This window comes from Papio anubis, chromosome 7, assembly GCF_008728515.1.
Source record: "Papio anubis isolate 15944 chromosome 7, Panubis1.0, whole genome shotgun sequence".
Classification (NCBI taxonomy): Eukaryota; Metazoa; Chordata; class Mammalia; order Primates; family Cercopithecidae; genus Papio; species Papio anubis.
The window spans coordinates 145,064,191-145,087,953 of record NC_044982.1 but is presented as its reverse complement, the minus strand read 5'-3'; the positions used below and the strand labels follow the sequence as shown (position 1 = coordinate 145,087,953).

The 23,763-nt window shown below is 47.8% G+C and overlaps 1 protein-coding gene across 1 annotated transcript in view; it reads right to left on the bottom strand.

Annotated features, from left to right (window-relative positions):
* The window catches only part of EHD4 (EH domain containing 4), a 74,229-nt gene that overhangs the window by 15,049 nt on the left and 35,417 nt on the right, over positions 1–23,763 (bottom strand). Inside the window, exon 4 of the mRNA XM_003900818.5 lies at positions 3,955–4,367. Within this exon, the coding sequence (XP_003900867.1) occupies positions 3,955–4,367 (413 nt within the window). The remainder of the gene's footprint in view (positions 1–3,954; positions 4,368–23,763) is intronic.

The window sequence follows — 23,763 nt, the reverse complement described above, 5'->3', positions numbered from 1 at the left end:
TTGTTGAGCAAAGATCTCCAAATGGGTGACAGCCTTTCCTATTCTTGGGCAATATGTTTCTAAAGGGTGGGGTCTGACAGTGAACTTGCACTGTTTGGGATTTGTACGAGTCTAATTTCTTTAATTTGGCTATTTTAGTTATAGCTGAATAAAAGTAAACGATATTTTCCAAACCCTCTTTTTGAGCTTTCGCAAAATAGCTTCCTTTAAAGAATCATGAAACGAACCCTGATTGGCATTTCAGAGTGTGAGCCGCCTTCCAAGAAGGATGTCTACTGAGACTGTAAGAAGTGATCTTTGAGGCTAACCAAAAACCCACTCTAAAGGTTTCCTGTTCCTTAAATACAGAGTTGTGAAAAAAATATATAAACAGAAAAAGCAGGGACATAAACTTCAAGAGCTCTTTGGGAACAGTATCTACTTTTCACGTGATTAAAATGTCACCTTTATGACACTTGGAGTGTGATTAAAATGATGACGCACTTGTTTTATCTGGATGGGCCATGAATCCTGGTTCATTATGGTGTTCTATAAATAAACATACTCCACAACCCAACTCAGACTTGACACCTCTTAGCTGACATCTGAAAACTTACCCTTTGCATGTTTTCAAAGTGTCAGCTTGATAAACCTAAACTTTGTAGGGTTTCTGTGGATGGAGACTTTAAAAGAATAAACAAAATAACAGATCAGTGCAGAAAACAAGGACACGTGTGAGGAGGTACTGCAGCTGCCATTCACTCCCGATTTCAGGTGACTGCTTTCTGGACTGAGGTGTCACACTGACCGAGGTTTGAATGTACACTTTGCAGCTTACAGGCTGTGAAGCCTTGGGGACATGACTTTAGCTTTCTGAGCTTCGGTTCCCTCAGGTGGGAAATGAGGACAAAAATGCCCACTGTGTAGCTGTCAACAGGATCAAACAAAATAACACACGTAAGGCAGACTACAGAGCTTTGGAACACTGTTGATGTGAAAAAGGAAAACTGGATCAAGAGAAAGGTTCATAAACCAAAATAAAAGCACTTTTGGGAAATATAAACACTCCGAAAAGAAAAACTCAGGTAAGTCTCTGTCCATTGAAGCAGAAGCAAGTTCAGTGGTGGAACATGGAACTGCAGGTGGTATGAGGTCAATGTCATGAGTTAGCGGCCAAGGCCGCCGTGCTGAGTCCGGCTTCTCCTCCGGGTGAGCCCGCTTCCTGTCCCCGCTCTTCAGCATGGCACTGCCCACGAGCGACTGGCACTGAGAAGCTCTGGCTGCAAATACCCATACTTCAAACATTTTCCTTTGTGCAAAGGAACAAGCCAGATACTATTCTTAGGAGGAAAAAACCCACAAGCCTTTTTCCTACAAGTAAGCTCAGCAAGTTTGTCGTCCCCACTCCCCACATCCACACAAGGGTTTTCATTATTCACGGCGTCAGAATACAGAGCAGTGTTCTGTGCCTCTCCAAACCCAGGCCACACTGGCCCGTTCAGAGGGCCCAAGGCTCAAGGATGGCAGGGAAGCTCTATGGGTTAAGGTGCCTGGTATTTCCAGAGAGCTTTCTGCTCCTTATTTATTTATTTATTTATTTGAGACAGAGTCTCGCTGTGTCACCCAGGCTAGAGTGCAGTGGCGCAATCTTGGCTCACTGCAACCTCCACCTCCAGGGTTCAAGTGATTCTCCTGCCTCAGCCTCCTGAGTAGCTGGGACTACAGGTGTCTGCCACCATGCCTGGCTAATTTTGGTGTTTTTACTAGAGATGGGGCTTCACTATGTTGGCCAGGCTGGCCTTGAACTCCCGACTTTGTGATCCGCGCGCCTTGGCCTCCCGAAGTGCTGGGATTACAGGCGTGAGCCACTGTGCCTGGCCTCCTTATTTATTTATATGACTGAATACAGCAGCATTTCCAGTCACTGGGTCCTCAGCAATAACTGGTAAATGAAGAATGTACATGAGCATTTAAAAATAGTTCAAAAAAATGTCAAAATCTGCAAAGCCTATGACATGAGTCACCAACTTTGGTTATAAAATAACGTGGGGTGTCACATACCCCGAAGGTTGTTCAGTTGTACCTGCTGGAGAAAGGAAACACCACAAACCAAGGGATCACCGAGCGGAAAAACAGCCTTCCTGCTACCAAGCATTAGGTCCAGGACAAGGGCGAGGGAGAAATCATTTCAGGAGAGCTGCACGTAAGTGGATTTACAAACTAGTTAGCACAACTGCCTTGCAGAACGGGAACACAAATGGCTTGTAGTTCTGGAAAGGAAGCCACTTGGACCAGGAAGAATAGATAAAGAAGGGTGACTCACACAAGCACCACGCCGCTGCAGGTTAGCTGAGCCATATGGGAGGAATGTGTGCACACGCACTGTGACACAGGTGACAGAGAGGGACACAGGACATCGAGGTCCTATGTGAGGGGCAGCAGCAGCCAGGGAGGTATTCGTTTTCACCCAGGCAAGAGGCTGCCCTGTGAGCACAGTGGCACGAGGACAGGCTGCTAACGAGCAGCAAGAAGGAGGAAGGCTTGTCCCCATCTCGGTTGTCACCATCAGGGAAGCCCTCCCTGCCTCCTGGCCAGGCATGTAGTCACCCTCCCCAGAGCACTCGTGGTAGTGTCCACACCATGACTGGCACATAGCCAATCACCTAGGGAGCTTTCCACACACACACACACACACACGCGTTTACACACATGCATATGCACACATGGCCATGTGTGCACCCACACCCCTACATCCGAAGCTCTGGGGCAGAGCCTGGGAATGTATGTTCCTTCTGATGATCAGCCAGGTTTGAGCTTCACTAGACTAACTGGGCGCGGTGGCTCACACCTGTAATCCCAGCACTTTGGGAGGCCCAGGTGGGCGGATCACGAAGTCAGGAGATCGAGACCATCCTGGCTAACACGGTGAAACTCTGTGTCTACCAAAAATACAAAAAATTAGCCAGGCGTGGTGGCGGGCGCCTGTAGTCCCAGCTACTCGGGAGGCTGAGGCAGGAGAATGGCGTGAACCCGGGAGGCGGAGCTTGCAGTGAGCTGAGATCCGGCCACTGCACTCCAGCCTGGGCGACAGAGAGAGACTCTGCCTCAAAAACAAAAGAAAAGAAAACAAAACAAAACAAAACTCTAAGGGCACTTCCAGCATTAGAGGACAATGATTTTATGGAACATGCACATATTTTTTAAAGAGCCATTTTTTTCTCTATATTTTCTCTTGGAGGAGGGATATGCTTTTCTTTCTTTGGAGACATGAATTGACTCTGCCACTTGAGGGATGTCAGCAGGTCGCCTCTCACTGCCCCATTGGGCACACACTCCCGGGGCTGCTGAAAGGCTCAGCTATGAGGCAGGGGAGCCAGGAGCCCAGGCATGCAGGCTCACAGCCCGCAGCCCAGAATGAGGATGGGCTGTGACCCAAAACCAGCACATTCCAAGCGTAAGGCTGAGCCAAACTTCTCCCCAGGGCTCCCCTGGATCCAGGTGGTAACACTGGCCTTTGGTGCTTGGGGACTAGCAGTGGCCTCTCAGCATCCTGTTGGTCTCACCAGTGCCACCTCTCTCAGGTTTGGCTGGTTATATTCCTATCGTCCTGACATCCTAACAGCTACCATGTAGCGGGTGCTCTGACTGACCCCCTCCCTGTGCACCAGGCACTATGCCAAGTGCTCTGTCACACTGACAAACTGTCACCCCAAGTCCTTATAAGCGCCTTGTGAAGTGCTCTTATTAGCTCCATGGTACAGACTGGAGAACAGCGTTAGTCACCTGCCCAGGAGTGCAGGGCCAGGAGCCAGGGTGTCGGCAGGGCCACCTGACCTTGAGGCTGTATTCTTAACCTAGGGCATGTTCATTCCTTAAGCCTTCTGGAACGAAGCCTCCTCCCACCCACCCTGCCTCCGGAGAGGAGAGAGCAGAGTCCCAGCCCCTGGCCTCTGTGCAGGGCGTCTCCTGGCTTACCTTGGCCAGCCTGGCTCGCTTGATGAGGTCGTTGAGTTTGCGCACCGCTGCCTTCTGGGGGAGGCTCTGGATGTCTCTGAAGAGGTCCTGGGCCTCAGCCTCGAAGAGCCGGCGGTTGTCTGTGTTCTGCAGGGGCTGCGCCCAGAAGGAGCCAATGTAGACGCGCAGCACCTCTGGCGTGTTGATGACCTTGCCCAGGGACCACATGAGGGCCCCGTAGACCCGCATCAGCTGCTGCGTGTCCACTTGGTCGGCCTTGTTCAGCACTACACGGATCTTGTCGTCCTGGCCCCGGAAGGCCTTGATGGCCTCTGAGAATTCATCTGAGATGTCCAGCTTGTGAGCGTCAAAGAGCAGGATGATCCTGTCCACCCTCTCGGCAAACCACTGCAGGACCTGGCAGAAGTCATAGCCTGGGTGGAGAGAAGGACACATCAGTGTGGCCACTGCTGCCGGAGACGTGTTTCCTGGAGGGCTCAGGAACAGTCTCGCTCTCCAGCAGCTGCCAGGGAGACAGCCCTGTCTCCAGCCTGGAGGCAGTGGAGGCCTGGTGACTTGAAAATCATGGTCTGGATGAATCTGGGCGGGAAGGACCTGGGGAGCCCTTCCATAGGAGGACGGGGGAAATAGAATGGGGCTCATGGTCACTTTGGGAATTGCTGACTTCCATATCTGCAATTTCATTTGGTCCTCATGAGTGTTTTATTTCACCTAATACAGACCTTTTGCTTGATGGCAAAATTGATCAGTGGTTTTGTAAAAACACAGGCCATGGGTCAAAAGATCCTACTTCTGAAAAGTCTCACTTTTCTGAAAGCCCAGACAGAGAAGAAAGAGAACCAGAGGCCACCTGGCGTCCCATGGGGTATCCTGTAAGCATAACAGAAGAGGTTTCACCTTCAATTAACCCAAGTTTGTAGAGTGCTGAGGAGGTCAAAGGTTGGCCCAGCAGGTGTTGTGATCGAATATTTATCTTTGGACTATTTATAGCTCAGGTATATTATAAATATTTTAAAAATATTACATCTCACAGTCATTGTGTAAAATGGTCTCTTGCCAATTTCTTTTTTTAAAATGGCCAGGCCCACAGCAAATTCTGTTCAGCCTATTCTGGCCAGCTCCACAAATCATGCAGCTGCGTAAACACTCTTCAGCCCAAGGTCAAGGCTCTCCGGCCTTTCCCCAGGGAGGCAGATTCCCACGAAAAGCAAACAAGCGGAGGCCAAGCCCACGAAGTTGACTTTTCATCTCAGTCTCATCAGTTGCAGAAGCAGAGTCTCAATCCAGCCCAGCTAGTGCTGAGATGTCCCCTTGCCTGACCCCCACGCTAGGGGTTGTCTCCCCTCTTCTTTTAGATTTTGAAAACTTTCAAACATACGTAAACATCTGTAAGTCATATAATGAACGCTGATGTACCTGTCACATAATTTTAACAAATGTTGACACTTTGCTTTGTTTGCTATTTCAGATACGTTTTAAAACCAAGTCTAGTTTCTTCAGATAACAAAATACAGTGGTGAGACGGATCGAGATCTTCACTTGTCATCACAGGCAAATCTCCAGAAAAGAACAAGAGTAAAAACTTAGTTTCAAAAGGATATGTACAGCATGGTAACATTCACGTAAAATGCTAAAATACAAAATACTCAGCCATCCATGGATACAGACTACAGCACAAATACAAAAACGTCAACGGCGATTGTGAGACCCTGGTTGGCCGTGGGGGTGGAGAAGGTGTGGATCTAAGGCAGAGGAGGAAGTATCTGAGGGGAACAATCTATTAGGTGAAAATAAAGAGGGTCTGCGGACTGAGGTTTCCATGCATTTGAAGAACAGGTGTTAGAGGAATAGCTGAACAAGCCAACTGGATTCAGGTCCATTTTTCATAAAGAAAACAAGACACTCGGTAATGCTGAAGCCCCCCGTGCACCCCTCCCCGAGTCCTTCCCCCCACTAGGAGGCCGCTGTTCGGAGTGTGGTGTTTATGCCGCCACACGCGTGGATACTTCCAGTTCATGCTTTTCATTTCTCTGTTCTGTCTCACTGCGCGCTCCCTGACTCCTCGGGGATAAGGAAGACAAAGGCCGTTCTCGGAATGTGGGCCAGAGTTTATTTTCATTGCTGTCAACAGCCAGTTTAGGTCAGAGGAAAATCAAAAACCTACTGACAGGGTCACACATAGTATGCAAAGATTTAGAGTCAAGGTTTCACTCTGAGTTCTGTCCCGAAAGGCCAGAACAAACTGCCCCCTAGGGTAACACAAAGTGCTACCGTCATTTGAGACAAACGTGTGCACAGACAGCCCTAGCCCACAGGACTGTAGGTCCTCAGAGGATGAATGAACTGGCTGTTCGCTGGGTGCCGGGAAGATGCTTTGGAGCCACCCTGCTGGGGTGGAAGATGGACCTGCATGGGGCCTTGCTTTTCCAGGAGAAATGATTGATTCACCATGCTGACCTGACCACTCACCCACGTGGTCTTCCTAGTGACCAGCTGGGGTGTCTGAAGGTTCAGAAACAAATCAAAGAAAATGCTGTGTCCAGGGTGCACGTGGAGTGAACGTGAGTTCCTTTTGCTGAATACCCTTCCTGTTGGGTTGGGGGGTATCCTTTACGGGCTGTGGGGCTGAAGGTGTGGCAGAGAGTCCCTCGCCCCATTCCTTAGCAAGCTGGGGCATAGGCATGTGATCTAGAGTTAGACATTCACCTCCTTCCACCAGAGAGGAGGGCTGAACCTTAGGGAAATGACACAAAGACACAGTGAAAATAAGAATTTATTTATGGTGGCGGCGGCTTCCTAACTCTTCTCTAAGCCTAGTTCTCCAACTTTCCCATTGATCCTGTGAAAAATTCTCCAAAACATTTTCTTTCCTACTTAAATTAGTTAGAATCAGCTTCTTTGGTTTGCTATTGAAAGCGATGATAGGGCTGGGCGCGGTGGCTAATGCCTGTAATCCCAGTACTCTGGGAGGGAGAGGCGGGAGGACTGTTTGAGGCTAGGAGTTTGAAACCACCTGGCGATATGGTGAGACCCTGTCTCTACAAAAAATAAAAACAAATTAACTGGGCGTGGTGGCGTATGCATGTGGGCTCAGCTACTTGGGAGGCTGAGGCAGGAAGACCACTTGAGGCCAGGAGTTTGAGGCAGTGAGCCATGGACACACCACTGTACTCCAGCCTGGGTGAGAGAGTGGGACCCTGTCTCACACACACACACAGAGACACAAAAAAAAAAAAGAAAGAAAGAACCACAGTTGGTAAACAATCCTCCCCTCACCCCCATTTAACTGACCTCTTACTGTCAGTTCCGAAAGAAACCTGCCACCCAAACTGAAACACAGCTGTCACTAGCTGTGCTCGTGCCAACCCAGCCGTGCTCGCCACAACTCAGCCGTGCAGATGCAGTCTCTCTTCCTCTCGGGGCCGCCTGGGTTGAATGGTTAGCTTTGATTGCAACACTTGTGTTTAAACTTTAACTTAAATTGGAGTTCCCAACAGTTAATTTAAGTATTTTTAAAAAAGATTCCATTTCAATGCTATAGTGAAATCAAAAGTTATTAGGAACAGAGTTGCCAGATTTAAGTTTACTGTAAGTGATGCCAATACTCATGTCTGCAGGGCAGGTGTATATCCATATTTTCTTGTGTTAAAGCAACAATGAGAGCTTAATACAGTTCGAGAAGTACAGGTAGGCAGAGCTGTGTTTGTTCTGTCCCCGAGCAGGTGTAAGAGGACTGCCTGTCACACATCAGGCAACACAGTCAAAGGAGTAGAAATTGCCGTGTCCAAAAGAGAGCAAGGAATGATCAACGCTGGGAGAGGCTGGTCTGCTTACCACCTCCCCCTACAAAGTCAGGATTATTTTGCCACTGTAAGCACGTTAAGCGTACTGCACAGTGGGATTAAATAAGTCACACTGTTGTACAACCATCACCACCACCCAGCTCCAGAACTCTTTCACCTCCCCCAACGGAAACTCTGAACCCATCAAGCACGAATTCTCCCTTCCTCTCTCCAGCCCTGGCGACCACCATTCTACTTTTTGTCTCTATGAATCTGACTACTCTAGGTACTTCATGGAAGTGTCCTTTTGCGCCTGGCTTCTTCCACTCAGCATAAGGTCCTCAAGATCCATCTGTGGTGTAGCATGTGTCAGAGTCTCCCTCCTCCTAAGACTGAATAGGTCTGCTTGATTCTTGCATCATGGAGGACTCAGGCACCAAAGACCTAGCTACCCAAAAATCCCAGCGGATCTAACTCCCAACATATCATTTAGTCTGCCTGCTAAAGGAAAACAGTCATTCAGAAGGACCTAGTGACCACAGATCCTCAAAGCCTGTTCCTGTATTGGAATGAAATAAGGGGCTTTGCTAAAATTTAGACTCCCAGGCCCCTCCCCAGAACCACTGAATCAGAACCCCGGGGACTGAGCCTGGCGGTCTGCACTTAGAAGCTCCCCAGATGACTGCAATGCGTGGTGCAGTTTGAGGATCACTGTCTAGACTCAATACCAGGGTGGGGGAATTGTACAGATAGGTTTATGTTCCTGTTGGTTGGCAAGCAACAAAACAAATCAAATACATTTAAAGCAGTATTATTTCCTTTTATTTCAAAAAGTTACCAATAGATGTTTAGGTGGTGCATCACAGGTCCAGGAAATGCAGAATTGAAATATGCTTATTTGAAGACGGATTTTAAAACTCACCCAAGCTCCCTGCTCTTGCCCATGCTGGGCCCTGGCCCTGGCAAACCCTTCCTCTATGGTCTAGACCGGGCCTAGAGATCCAGCCCAAATCCTAGTCATTCTTCAAAATATCTGGGCCAACTTTGATTAAGTTAGACATTATGTAACTTTTTTTTTTTTTTTTGAGATGGAGTCTCGCTCTGTCGCCCAGGCTGGAGTGCAGTGGCCGGATCTCAGCTCACTGCAAGCTCCGCCTCCCGGGTTTACGCCATTCTCCTGCCTCAGCCTCCCGAGTAGCTGGGACCACAGGCGCCCGCCACCTCGCCCGGCTAGTTTTTTGTATTTTTGAGTAGAGATGGGGTTTCACCGGGTTAGCCAGGATGGTCTCGATCTCCTGACCTTGTGATCCGCCCGTCTCGGCCTCCCAAAGTGCTGGGATTACAGGCTTGAGCCACCGCGCCCGGCGACATTATATAACTTTAAGCTCCAGTTTTTTTCACCTGTAAGATCGAGTTGTTAAGTAATTACATGAGAAATGCTTTCATGGCGTTGAGGCTTTGTTAACTTTCAGCAAATGTGAGCTGTGGTTACTCTGGTTTCAACTGCTCCCCACCCTGAGTTCCCTTGCCTGTGCTGCCTATGGCACCACTTCACACAGGGTATTAAAATCAGAGGGATGGGCTGGTCTCTCTCATTAGATTATATATTCTCTAACCGTAGGAACCATGTCTTCATCATGGTCACACAAGATAGTGGTGGACAATGTGGGCCCTGGACCCAGACTGCCTGGGACCTTCCCGGCTCCATCACTTACTAGTTCTGTGACCTTGGGCAAGTTACTTCACCTCTCTGTGCTTCATTTCCTCATCTGTAATAATAGTGTCTTAGGGCTACGCTAGGACTGATAATAGTATCCACAGGCCTCAGGAGCTGCAGAGTTCATATAAGTGAAGCATTTAGAATCACCTTGGCATCTAGAAAGCGGTCCAAAATGCTATCTACTGGTTATTTTAAAAATCTTTGCATCCAGTGCCTGGCACACAGTGGGGATGCAAGAAATATTTGTGGGAGAAGCACAGTCTGCGGTTATAGAAGGAAAGAAAATTATTTAGGGTGAAGGTGACAGTGCACCAATGCTTGATGAGTGAGAGAATCAGTGCTCAGAAGAAGATAACAAGATACCAAGGGAACAAAAACGCTGCTCATCTGCGGTCAATGGAGCAGCAGACTCACAGAAGCCCAGTGGCCTTCCTTTCCTACCAGCAGGTCTTAAAGCTTTGCTCCTCAACTGAATCTATGATTTTAATCACAGACACTCCCCAGCTCAGGAAAGTCCTGTACATACCCACGCTGGCTGGGATAAAGCAGGGCACACGTTTGTACCCAGAAGGATAAAAATAATGAATATTTCCAAAGGTTCTACTAGAGGGTGGTTAGGTTCCCAGGAACACTAGAGGTTAGCTACGCAGTGCTAACTAGGCCTGTGAAGGAAGCGATCACTTAGAACAAGGTTGGAAACCAACAGGCCTCAGACTGAATGTGGTGCTCAGCTGCTGTTTTGTTTGGTCTACATAGCGTTTTTTTTTTTTTTTTTCTTTTTTCTTTTTTTTTTTTTGAGATGTCATGCACTGTTGCCCAGGCTGGAGTGCAGTGGTGCAATCTCAGCTCAATACAAGCTCTGCTTCCTGGGTTCACGCCATTCTCCTGCCTCAGCCTCCTGAGTAGCTGGGACTACAGGCACAGCCACCACGCCTGGCTAATTTTTTGTATTTTCAGTAGAGACGGGGTTTCAACGTGTTGGCTAGGATGGTCTTGATCTCCTGACCTCGTGATCCACCTGCCTCGGCCTCCCAAAGTGCTGGGATTATAGGTGTGAGCCACCACACCTGACCTTTGTTTTAAGACAGGGTCTCACTCTGTCATGTGGGCTGGAGCACAGTGGGGTGATTATGGCTCACTGCAGCCTTGACTTCCCTGGTGTCAGTAATTTTCCTGACTCAGCCTCCCAAGTAGCTGGGATCACAGGTGTGCGTCACCATGCCTTGCTAATTTTTAAAACAATTTTTTATAGAGATGGGTCTCACCATGTTGACCAGGCTGCTCTCAAACTCCTGGGCTCAGGTGATCCTCCTGCCTCAGCCTCCCAAAGGGGTGGGATTACAGGTGTGAGCCACCGTGCCTGGCCTATATAGTGTTTTTACAATTCTGAGTGGACTGTGTTTGGTCTGGATGTGCATTGTTCAGTTCTTACAGACAGCCCAGTTCATAGGTGCATCCACCTGGTGTTCAGTGCTGGGTAGAGACACAACAGCTCAGACTCAGCCTTTGAGACCAAGCTCTGTGTCCTCTGAGAAGCGGCCCCTGTTCTTCTGGGATCCTACAGGAGTCCCACAACCCTGCTGGGCTGTGAGCCATAAGGGTAGGCCTTCTTACCTGCTGGCCACAGCCCAGAACAGTGCTGACTAGGAGAAGGTCTCAGTCAATGCTTCTGAGAGGACTGAATGTTTTCTGTGAAAAAATCTGTTCAAAATTCCCAATACTGGCTTTAAACAATCTTTTGGAACACATGTCTCTGGACATTGAGAGTACACTGAACATCTTGGAATTTTACAAGACACTTCAAAGACAAAAGTGAAAAATGGATTGGTGAGTAATCATGGAGTGTCTAGGACGTGGTTGGAATGGTCACCGAGGGACACACTTCTATAAGCCCCAAACTGGATGTGATCCCAATGTCCCTCAACGGGATGGGATGGATACACGGTGGCACAACTATTCAGTGGAATACCACTCAGCCGTGAAGAGGAATGAACTGCTGAATGAACTGCATGGCTGAATGTCAGACACATTATGCTGAGTGAAAGAAGACAGACACCAGAGGGTGCTTTCTGGGGGATTCCATTCCTATGAGATTTTAAAACAGGCAAAGCTAAACTATGGTGACAGAAAGCAGGCAGTGGCTGGCTGTGACGGGAGCCCAGCTGGTGAGTGGAACGGACAAACAGGGAGCGTCTCAGGGTGACGGAAAGTTTCTATAACTTGATGATGGCCGTGGTCACATGAGTATGCAAATGTGTCAAATTGACCAAACTGTACAATTAGATAAAATAGATGCATTTTTCATGCCTGTAATCCCAGCATTTTGAGAGGTCGAGGCGGGTGGACTGCCTGAGGTCAAGAGTTCGAGATCAGCCTGGCCAACTTGGTGAAACCCTGTCTCTACTAAAAATACAAAAATTAGCCAGGCTAATTTTTGGCGGGTACCTGTAATCCCAGCTACTCGGGAGGCTGAGGCAGGAGAATCGCTTGAACCCGGGAGGCGAAGGTTGCAGTGAGCCGAGACTGTACCACTGTACTCCAGCCTAGGTGACAGGGAGAGACTCCATCTCAAAAAAAAACAAAGGTGCATTTAATCATATGTTATACTTCTACAAAATTGACTTAAAAAGCAAAAGTAAATAGGAAGAAAAGAAAGAAAAAACCCAAGGCTGCTAAACTTGTTTAAAGATACACATCTCCACAAACTGCTGAATGGACCAGGAAGTTGAAATCTGTTCATCAAGGGGCTACATACCTAAGCTGGCTGTATATGGAGATGAACGAAGCTAAGGTAGAAGTCTTAAAGCTTTAGAGGAAATCGGCCTTAAGAACCACTCGAAGCGGCTAACCTGCATCCTGATTTCTGGCCAAAGTGATGAGAGCCTCTCATGGTGACAGATCAGGAGTGAGAATGCCCCAAGTTTGTGAGAATTGGTTTCAGCGAGGCACAATGCAACGTGGCCTGGGGCATGGACCGATCTGGACCTATGTGTGTTTGCACGTACGAGTGTGTGTTGTGGGCGCAGGACTCAACATAACCATAGAACCATCCCACAGTGCTCAGTATATTTTCAACACTTATTCATGCAATAGAAATTTCAATTCTTTAAGACCTTCCAGTGAAAACTGTATTAGTATGGAACAAAAAAGAGATGTAATTAGTCCTGTTGTTTCAAAATATAGTTTCTTTCTTTGCCAAAGGACCCAAAAGCTGCACAGCTTGGGGAACTAGGAGAAAGAATCTGCCCTGCGGAAGATCCCAGATTGGCATTCCCGGCTCTACGTTCTGGGAACAAAGGGAGGGGGCAGGAAGGAAGGAGCCCCTTCTACCCAATCAAGGGCTTCCCGTCACAGCCCCTGTGGAAACTGTGGTCCTCCATCCTGGCTGGAGAAAGAACCACCAGGAAATGGTATAAGGGGTTAGAACAGTTGCTCCCTGGCTCAGGTCAAATTTGGCAGTCTATTTTTAATAGAACAAGACAAAAATAATGCTTAAATTTATTTTCAGAGCCAGTTTCTAATTACGAGTTTTAAACAAGATGTGTGTCTATGGCCAGGTGTGGTGGCTCAGACCTGTAATCCCAGCACTTTGGGAGGCCAAGGCAAGAGGATCACTTGAGCCCAGGAGTTCAAGACCAACCTGGATGAGTGTGGCCCTGTCTATATTGAAAGAAAAGAAAGAAAGAAAAGAAAGCAAGAAAAAAGAAAGAAAGAAAGAAAGAAAGAAAGAAAGAAAGAAAGAAAGAAAGAGAGAGAGAGAGAGAGAGAGAGAAAGAAAGAAAGAAAGAAAGAAAGAAAGAAAGAAAGAAAGAAAAAGAAGAGAAAGAAAGCAAGAAAGAAAGAAAGAAGGAAAAGAAAACAAAGCAAAGCAAGCAAGCAAGCAAGCAAGCAAGGAAGGAAGGAAGATAGATGTGTATCAATGAAAGGATGCAAGGCAATGGAGCACAGGCAGAAATGCAGCTGGGCCCCTCCTGCCATGTCCCTCCTCCCACTCCTGCGGTGGGCAGGGCCACTTGCCTGTGGTGGTGACGGAACACTGCCTGACTCTGCTCAAATCTCTCCTCTTTTCGAGGCCCTGCCCACCCCTCCCAGAGTTAGCAGCTCCAGTTCCATGTGGGCATTCCTACCCCTGCCCCCAGCACTTTCTGTGTGGCTCTGTCTGTGCAACCCCAGGCTCTCCTGGCTTCATGTTCACCTTTGTGTCCCTCCAGCACCCAGTGCAGTGAGCAGCCAGCCCAAGACAGGCACCAAGAGTGCCTTCTTGTTCCATCCTCACCAATCCAGGTTCCATCCCCACCCCTTCTTAGAACCCAGAGATAATCTCCAAAACTGTGAGTGTCCCTGATTACTTCTAAAATAAATGTTTACAGAACAGATTCTCCATGACTGGCCTCTGCCTCAACTCTCAACCTTTGCCCATAGTCTCCTACTAAGCCCCACCCTCTCCACTGCACAAACCACACTGGGCTGTCTGCTATTCCCCAGTAGCATCCTGTACTTCCCTGTCTCCACACCCTTGCCCAGGCCTTTCTTTCTGCCTGGAATGCCCTTTCCTCTTCTCCATCTACAGCCACTCATCCCTCTGGGGCACCTTCCTCTGGGTGGCCTTCCCCACCCAGTGAACAGAACTGCCTTTCCTGTTTCCTCCTGATGGGGTCTGTCGCAGCCTGAGAGCAGGGCCAAGTCTTCACTGTGTCTGTAACCCAAAGGCCCACTGCAGATGCCTCACACGATCAAATCAGGTTCCTGGGGGACAGAGTCTTATGGCTTTAATGAATTTCCTTTGTAGCACTTATACTCTGAAATGGTATATAAATTTGCTGATTATAAGACAGAAATTCTGAGGGTAGAGACTCCACTCCTTATTATATTCACCACTACAAGCCCTGGAATTACTACTGAACACAGTAGGTGTTCAAGACATTTGGTTTATTCCTCCAAAAATTAAAAATGGAACTATCGTATCATCCAGCAATCCCACTTTGGGTATTTGTCCAAAAGAACTGAAATCAGGACTTTGAAGAGATATCTGCACACCCATGTTGACTTCAGCATTATTGGCATAATTTCTTTATCCATTCATTCATTGATGGACACTTAATGGCAATAGCCAAGATGTAGAAATAACAAAAGCATCCATCAATGAATGAATGGATAGAGAAAATGTGGTGTACACACCCAGTGGAATACTATCCAGCCTTAAAAAAGAAATTCTGCAATATGCAACAACATGGATGGCCCTTGAGGAAAAAAACATGCTGAGTGAAATAAGCCCATCACAGAAGGACAGATATACCTAATTCCACTTGTATAAGACATGTAAAATAGTCAAACACACAAAATCAGAGAGGGGAACTGTGACTGCCAGAGGCTGTGGGGAGAAGGAAATGGGGCTTTGGTAATCAACCGGCATAAAATTTCAGTTCGGCAAGATGAGTAAGTTCTAGAGATCTGTGGGACCACACTGTGCCTATAGCCACATTGTGCTTGTAATGGATAGTTAAAAATGTGTAAAGAGGGTAGATTTCATAAGTGTTCTTATCACAATATAATACAGTAAAATTGATCAAGTGAATTCACTTGAACAAGAAATGTAACGATTTTTAGCAATTTGGCAGGGTTAGTTGCTTAAATAGTGGTATGCGTTTCTAAAAAGGGTTGTTACTAAGTGGGGAAGTGTAAATCATCTCAAAGTAAACATCAACTACCTGGGATCAATCAGGTATTTATTATAAATGCACTTTCGAAAAGAGTCCCTTTAGTTAATAATAACAGTCACTTCAGGACAAGGAGTCTCTGCATTGTTTCCAGGCTGAGTTTACTTTGCAACTAGAAAAGGTTGCTTCTGAAAATGTCCTCCTGGCTGAGAGCAAAATGATAGCTATAAATCAATAACTGCAGTAAATATTTACTTAGCTCTTACTACATTCCTGCATTGCCCTGTGAGCTCCATTATCACTACAATCTTGTAATCCCTGCAACAATCCCACGAAGTAGGTACTTTTATTACCCCCATTTTACAGGGGAAGAAAAAAGACTCAGAGAGGTTAAATAACCGATCCAAGGCACACAGCTGTTTCTCAGGGGAGCCCAGATTCAAACCGAGGGTCTCGGATCCCAGAGCCTGTGCTTTCACCCACTGCGCTGCACCATATGTGCACCAGGATGGTAGAATCAGAGGTGACTGTACTTTATTTTCTCCTTTTCGATTTGTGTTTTTCTAAGTGTTCTACCATGAATATATATTATTTTTATATCAAGAAAACAAATATGCATATTGTAAAAATGATTGGCCCACTTGCATTATTATTGAGGAGGTTGTTCTTTTTCTTCTACAATGGCGCTTTTGGTGAAGGTAATTCCAGCACTTTCCTGCCAGAGGCTATGCTGGGTGTGCCGAGCACCACCCTGAGGGGGAAGCAGTATCTCAGCAACTACACCCCCCGAGGAAGAGGCGGCCCCCAATCAGCGGGAGCAATGGGAACTGCTGATGACAAAATAAGCCACAGAATGAATGGCTCTGCCCCACCGGCCTTCTCTCCTCCCTGCCCCCTTCTCCCCAGCTGACCAGACGCAGGGCAGTGGCGGGGAGGGGCTGATACCAAACCCGGTCTGGGAGACTGTCCAGAGGGAACACAGGTTCCCAGGCTCCTTTTGCAGAGGCTGGATGTGAGTTCACCTCAAAGCTTTCAGCTGGTAATGGCCACCTCTCGGAGAATGTAACTGGCTACCAGAAAACCCCGAAGGTTGTCTCCCGGTACCTAGCCTGAAGTGGGTGTGGCCACTGAACCTACTTTAAGTAAAAGCAAGAACCAGGCGTGCCCGGGACGGCGTTGTGCTGTTTATCTGCTCTCTGCTCTTCCCACTCCTCGTTCCTTTGGGATTTTGCCCAAAACTCTGTAAATTAATTTTTCTGTGCCTGTTTCCTCATAAAATAAACAAGCTAACCTCACAGCCTGTCCCTCCTTCCTCTGGGGGATGTTGTGACAATAACAGATGGGTGAGCCACTTGTCCCTGAAGGCCCCTCCAGGGCAAGGGCGGGAGAGCCCCATTTCACAGGTTCATGCCACGCCACAGACCATGGGAACAGAGGAAGGTTCCAGGCCATTACTCAGGCCACTGAACACTGCTGCTTCTGGGCATGTGACCAAGTGAAAGGGAAAATTGGGTTTCATATCTCACTTTCCATCTCAGATGAAATATCAGATGAAGAAGCAGGCCCATTTAAAGAAGGCTGAGCCCTGGAGAAAGACAGCAACTCGGTATTATCAGTCATTTTAGGCTGTTTGCTGGAGAGGGAAGTTGGTAAAAAACGTAACAAGAAAATCCTGTAAGTCCTGGAGCCTGGCTTAACCATTGCATTCTGCTGGGCCTCAGTTTCTATAGCTGTGAGTCAGATGATCAATAAGGATTCTTTCTGGATCTTAAATTTTAGCTATATACGGTGGTTCCAAACAGTAAGCTTCTTTGAAATAAAAAGTCAAATTCCCAGGAAAATCGATTTAGCTCAGCATCTGTATAGTACAGACACGAACTAGTTACGGTGCCAGCCTAAGATGACTCTTCAGATGGCTACAGGAATACTGAATGAACAACTCTAAATGACACCATTATCAAACCATAAGTTTCATTTTATTACATCCCTTCCACTGGATTCATGTGCTATAGCATTTGGGCAGATTTGAAGGTCCTTGAATGTTTCTTCTTTTGTTTGTTTGTTTGTTTGTCTTTTGAGATGGAGTCTCGCTTATCACCCAGGCTGGAGTGCAGTGGCGCAATCTCGGCTCACTGCAAGCTCCGCCTCCCGGGTTGATGCCATTCTCCTGCCTCAGCCTCCCGAGTAGCTAGGACTACAGGTGCCCGACACCACGCCCAGATAATTTTTTGTATTATTATAGAGACGGGGTTTCACCGTGTTAGCCAGGATGGTCTTGATCTCCTGACCTCGTGATCTGCCCGTCTTGGCCTCCCAAAGTGCTGGGATTAGAGGCGTGAGCCACCGCACCCGGCCAATGGTCCTTGAATGTTTCTATAGGTGTAATTAGTTGCCCTAAAGTTTAACTTATTGTCATCCAATTCCAAACAACCCTATACTGAAACAAACTATCTGAGGAAGGGTTGTGGAATGAATGACTTCCAAGGATGCTTAAGAAGTCACCCCATCTAACCTTCTGATATTGTTATATATTAGGATGAACAGATCCAGGAATCCCGTGTCACGCACATGGAAATTGTCCATTCCTCATTTTTCTTTTCTTTTTTTTTTTTTGAGACGGAGTCTCGCTCTGTCGCCCGGGCTGGAGTGCAGTAGCCGGATCTCAGCTCACTGCAAGCTCCGCCTCCCGGGTTTACGCCATTCTCCTGCCTCAGCCTCCCGAGTAGCTGGGACTACAGGCGCCCGCCAACTCACCCGGCTAGTTTTTTGTATTTTTTTTTTTTAGTAGAGACAGGGTTTCACCGTGTTAGCCAGGATGGTCTCGATCTCCTGACCTCGTGATCCACCCGTCTCAGCCTCCCAAAGTGCTGGGATTACAGGCTTGAGCCACCGCGCCCGGCCCCATTCCTCATTTTTCAAGTGGGCTTTGTGTATAAGTCAGCCAAGAAAGTCTCATACAATATGTCTATAAATCAGCCGGAGTTAGCTTGGCAAACATTACTTGCACTGAATTTTCTTGAGGCGAAATGCCAACAGACTCCACCCAAAGGTGATGAGGCCAAACATTTATAAACAAGGCTTTGACCGTGACAATGCATCTTGTCATTCTGTGGTTCAGAAGGGCAAAGGTAATGTTTCTTCAGGTTACAGTTTTCTAAAGAGAAATGTTAAACCAAGGGGATGACAACTGGGGTCAAGAAGAGCTGGAAAGCAACTTCTGACCTGAAGACCCTGCCCCTCGCCCTGCCCTGTTCCTCTTTTCAAACATCTTGGCATTGCACAAGTGTCCTGCATGCTTGTGGACAACAGCCAGCTCTGCAGACCAGCTCTAGCAATTAAGTTATCAGCTAACCGGCTCCTCAAGCCAAACTATTACTCAGAGACAGTCATTTCTGGGCTTACATCACAGATGGAAAGAAAGACCCAGTCAGTGGGAACCATGGGAATCCACACGGGGCTCCTTATAAAAAAAATGACTCACTTATTTGCTAAAAGAAGTCCATGTAGTTACCAACAGTATTTCAAAACAGTCAAATACCTCCAGAAAAGGAAATACTTTAGAAAGGTATATATGAAAAGACGTTCAACCACACTAACCATGAGGAATGAAAATTAGAATTGTAATGAGATGGTGGGCGTGTCAACGGGCGTGCCTTCCACAGTGGCATCTTTGGCACCAGCTAACAGAAAAAGACCACGGTTCCTTTTGATTCCAAAATTCCACTTCTAGGAATGCATCTTAGAGTTACATCTGCACATTTTTTGGATTAGTCTCTATTTCATTTATTTTTTTACATCGATAAAGAAAAATTGTATATATTTATCATGTCCAACATGCTGTTTTGAAATATGTATACACTGAGGCTGGGTACAGTGGCTCATGCCTGCAATCCCAGCACTTTGGGAGGCAGAGGCAGGTGAATCACTTGAGCCTAGGAGTTTGAGACCAGCCTGGGCAACAAGGTGAAATCCCATCTGTACAAAAAATACAAAACATTAGCTGGGCATGGTGGCATGCACCTGTAGTCTCAGCTACTCGGGAGGCTGAGGTGGGAGGATCACTTGAACCCAGGAGGTCAAGGCTGCAGTGAGCTGTGATCATGCCACTGCACTTCAGCCTGGGCAACAGAGCCTCGAGATCCTGTCTCAAAATAAAATAAAACATAAAATAAAGTAAAATTAAATTAAAATAAAACAAAATAAAATAGGCATTCATTGTGAAATGGCTAAATTGAGCTAATTAACATATGCATTACTTCACATACTTGTTTTGTTGTGGTAAGAACACTTAAAATCTACTCAGCGATTTTTTTTCTTTTTTTTTTTTTTTTTGAGGCAGAGTCTAGCTCTGTCACCTAGGCTGGAGTGCAGTGGTGCAATCTCGGCTCACTGCAACCTCTGCCTCCCGGGTTCACGTGATTCTCCTGCCTCAGCTTCCTGAGTAGCTGGGATTACAGGCATGAGCCACCACGCCCAGCTAATTTTTATATTTTTAGTAGAGATGGGGTTTCACTATGTTGGTCAGGCTGGTCTCAAACTCCTGACCTTGTGATCCGCCTGTCTCAGCCTCCCAAAGTGCTGGGATTACAGGCATGAGACACTGCACCCGGCCAGCAATTTCTTTTTTTTAAAGCTCCTCCCTACTCGGCACTTTTCAAGATACATTTGCACATTGTGCCAACTGTATACACTTGCACTATACATGCTAACCTGTCTACATCCACTGTGGCACTGTTTGTAACAGCAAAAGATTAGGAAGAGCCTGAATGTCACCCACCAAAAGGATGCCACCTATTAATTCTGGTCCATCTATATGATGGACTGTGGGAGGCAGCTCCAAAGTACAGACAAGGACAAGCTCCAAGATTTACTACAAGTGGGAAAATCACGACACAGGGCAGTGGAGTGAATCCTGCCAGGGCTCCATGGGAGTGGGTGGGTGAGCTGGGAGGAGCCCCAGGGTCTGCAGACAGGGTCTGCTCTGGGAGAGAAACTGGGGGATATGGGTGGGACAATCTTCACTATCTTTTTGTAGCCTTTTGTCCCAAGCACACACACACGTACCCACTGCAGGGCGCTTCAGAAAAAGGTGAAACACTGCATACATGGTCTGATCTGTGTTTTGTATCTTGATTTGGATTCCAGCTGGAGGTGACTTTGAGAAAGAGACTAAGATTACAGGTGAATGGAGGTTTCTTGAGGAAACTGCATCAGGGCACATGTGAGAAATATCCCTAGATACAAGAAAGAGGATTATGGCAAAAAGAATTGGAGGAGTGACAGAAGCCGGGCCCCTCAGCCACAGAACACCACTCCCAGGTCATTCTCTTCAGCAGGTTTCCCAGCTCCAGTCCTTGCCTGCATTCTCGTGGCTTTCCGTAGCTCTATGGTCAGACCCAAATACTTCACGTACCCTCACCGCCCCTGCTTTTGATCTCCTGAAGAGTAAGGCCCTTGTCCGAGTCCCAGGACTCGGCCATCCTCTGCCCTCCCCTGAGAAATGCTGAGCGCTTGGCCGAGCGGGCCCTCTGAGCTGGGCCCGTCTATTCTGGGACCACCCCAGTTCTATAACATGAATCATGACCGCCCCTATCACCAGTTATTAATCATGATCCACGTTAAATGGTTTACACATGGTATCTTCAAAACAACCCTGGGAAGGAAAATTCCCTTACTTTATGAAAGTGGAAAGAGGCTCACAGGGCCCCATGCTGGGATTCAAGCTCAGGTCAGCCTCCTCCAGGGCCCACAGGAGTGTGCCTGCATCTCCCCACCTCCCTCCGTCTTTCTAAGGAAAACACAGACGCTCCCTGAAAGCCTTGTTATTTTCAGCGTTTCCACATCCTCCGGCTTGTTTGGATGGTCGAGATGCCTGCCGGGCACAGGTACATGAAACCTGAATTCGAGCCACCTGTGTATCCTGGGCAGGGCCTTTTGCTGTTTCCCTCCCACTCTGTGCTTCATAGATAACAGGAACAGCTGATATCTATGGAGCACTTAGGTATGAACACAGATCATTCAGATCCTTGTAAGATCCCACTGTCCGAGAGAAAGTACTTTCCCCTGTTTTAGAGCAGGGGAAAATGAAGCTCCAAGAGGGGAAGTAACTCGCCCAGGTCGCCTAGCTGGTGAGAGAAAGAGCCGGGGACAGGGAGAAACGTGCCTGGCCAGTGTTTCTCGGCATGGACTGCCTACTACCTCTCTTCCACCTAGAATCCTGCATTTATAATCCTTCCCTCCCACCTTCTAGGCTGGGGGTTCTCCACTGGTGCCCAGTGATTAGGAGGGAGAGGGGCTTTACCACCTCTAGCAACAGGGATTGAGGCTGTGTAACAGGAACGTCCCCATAACACCAGGGAAGGTTATTAAATGTTTCAAAATGCACCTGAAAACTTAAAAAAAAATTCCTTCTTTATTTTCGTTAGGGGTTTCTAAAAATCCTAGCTTCCGAAGTGGGCTAGGCAGGGGTGCTCCTGCAAGCAGTGAGGCACAGGCAGAGGACCCAGCATCAGGCCTCACACCCTCCCTGTCAGACGCCCGTGAGGCCGACTGGGTCACTTGGTGACTCCTGCGGGGCAGCCACCTCTGCTTCCTTCCAAAGCCCTGCCCTGGGAGGAGGCTGGTTAGTCACACAGCCTGCCCCACCCTGTCATCTCTCTCATTCAAGTCCTCCCCTCTGTTCTCTGAGAGGGCAGCCTTTACACTGGGGCACACAGAGATGCAGGACAAAGCCCAGGTCGGTTTCGGTAGGTTCTCCAAGTTTGCCAGCCCCTTCTTTCACTTGTTTTGGGGATGGCAGGGTATGTAGGAGGGATAGGCTCAGGCTCAGGAGTGGTGGCTCAGCCCTAACCCAGATTCCTCAAAATGGGCCCCCCGTATCAGAACCCTCTGGACCCTGCCCATATGTCCCTGAACCGTGTACCAGGAAGCAGTTTTGTTTTTTTTTTTAATAAATGGTGTCTTGCTCTGTTACCCAGGCTGGAGTACAGTGGCACAATTATAGCTCACTGCAACCTCAAACTACTGGGCTCAAGGGATCCTCTTGACTCAGCCTCCCAAGGAGACAGGACTACAGGAACTCACCACCACACTCAACTAATTTATTTTATTTTTTGTAGAGACTGGGTCTCTCTATGTTGCCCAGGATGGTCTGGAACTCCTGCCCTCAAGTGATCCTCTCACTTCGGCCTCAAGTTCTAGGATTACAGGTGTGAGCCCTTCTGCCTGGTTGAAGCAGCATTTTAACAGCTCCCCAGGTGATAACTGTCTGTGGACCCTGGGGCTCACTGCGCTAGTCTTCTGAGCATCATTTGCAGCCATGTGGACTCCAGTGCAGAAGGGAGCAGCAGGGACAGGCTGGCCTAGAACACGTATGCCACACGTATAACACAGAAGGAAATGACAGCAATCGCATGGCCCAAGGGAAGAGAAAAACCAGCAACCAAACGCGCCCAGAGAACTCAGTGGCAGGCCCAGGGCTGTTCCTGCCCAGTACAGGAAGACCTGGACATTCCTAATAATTCTAGGTAATCAATAGAAGGTTGAAAGAGACAATCCTTCAGTGGCTTCCTGGCACTCTCAGAGAAAAATCTATGCACTTCCCCAGGGCCTACAGCTCATAGCAGGTGGCGGGGGGCCTCCTGATCTCATCACCCACCACTTCCTGGCTGCTCCCTAGCCTCCGCATTCCCCGAACCTGCCAGGTCTCACCTACCCTCTGCCTTTGCCGATGCAGCTCCTCCTGCTGCAGAGCTCTTCCCCCAACTCTCTGCCAGGCAAACCCTCCATTCTTTATGTCCAGCCTAAATGCCACCTCCTCAGAGAGCCCTCCCTGACTGCCCACCCCTTGCTGTGGGACATGTCTTTGTTTCAGGTGCATTTGTTTTGTGTTTTGGCTCCTCTATCTCCCCCAGTGCATGCTTCATGAAGGCAGCCATGAGGTCTCACTGTTGCTGTGAAACCTAAGGCACCTGGTACCTGACACGTAGTAGGTGCTTAAGAAATTGACCAGAGGGCACCTAGCAGAGTGGGATGCACAGCAGACATTCGACATAAGAAAACCTCTTTCGCCTTTCCACTGTCCTATGAGTGAGAATGCAAGGTAGTGTGTACTCTTTTCCAAGCAAAATTATCACCAAAAATTGCTAAAGGAAAAAAAATAGAAGATTTGATGTTGTTGGGGGAAAGCATCAGTTACATTTTCTCATGGGGTTTGCTGCCTTCTCCAGGTGTGTGACTGGCAGCTGCATTTTGCCCTGGTTTGCATCCACGTCTCTTGTGGTTAACAGCATGCACTCTGGAACCAGACGGCCTGGTTTAAATCCCATTCAACCACTTGTTGGCTATTTTGGTCATCAGCCACCTTAAAATGTAGTGGCTTAAACAATAACTTCTATTTTCTCTGTGGTTCTGTGGGTTGACTGAGCTCAGTTGGGTTCTTGCTTGGGGTCTGTCAGAAGGTGATAGTCAGATGGCAGTTGGGGCTGGAGTCACCTGACAGCCCAGTTGAGCTGGTTCTGTGATGGCCCCTTCACTCACAGCTCAGCTGGACCAGGCAAGCAGGCTGCCTGGGCCGCTTGGCCTCTCCCTGTGGCTAGCTTGGGCTTCCCTCACAATATGGCGGCCTCAGTCACAGTATGACAACTACTGT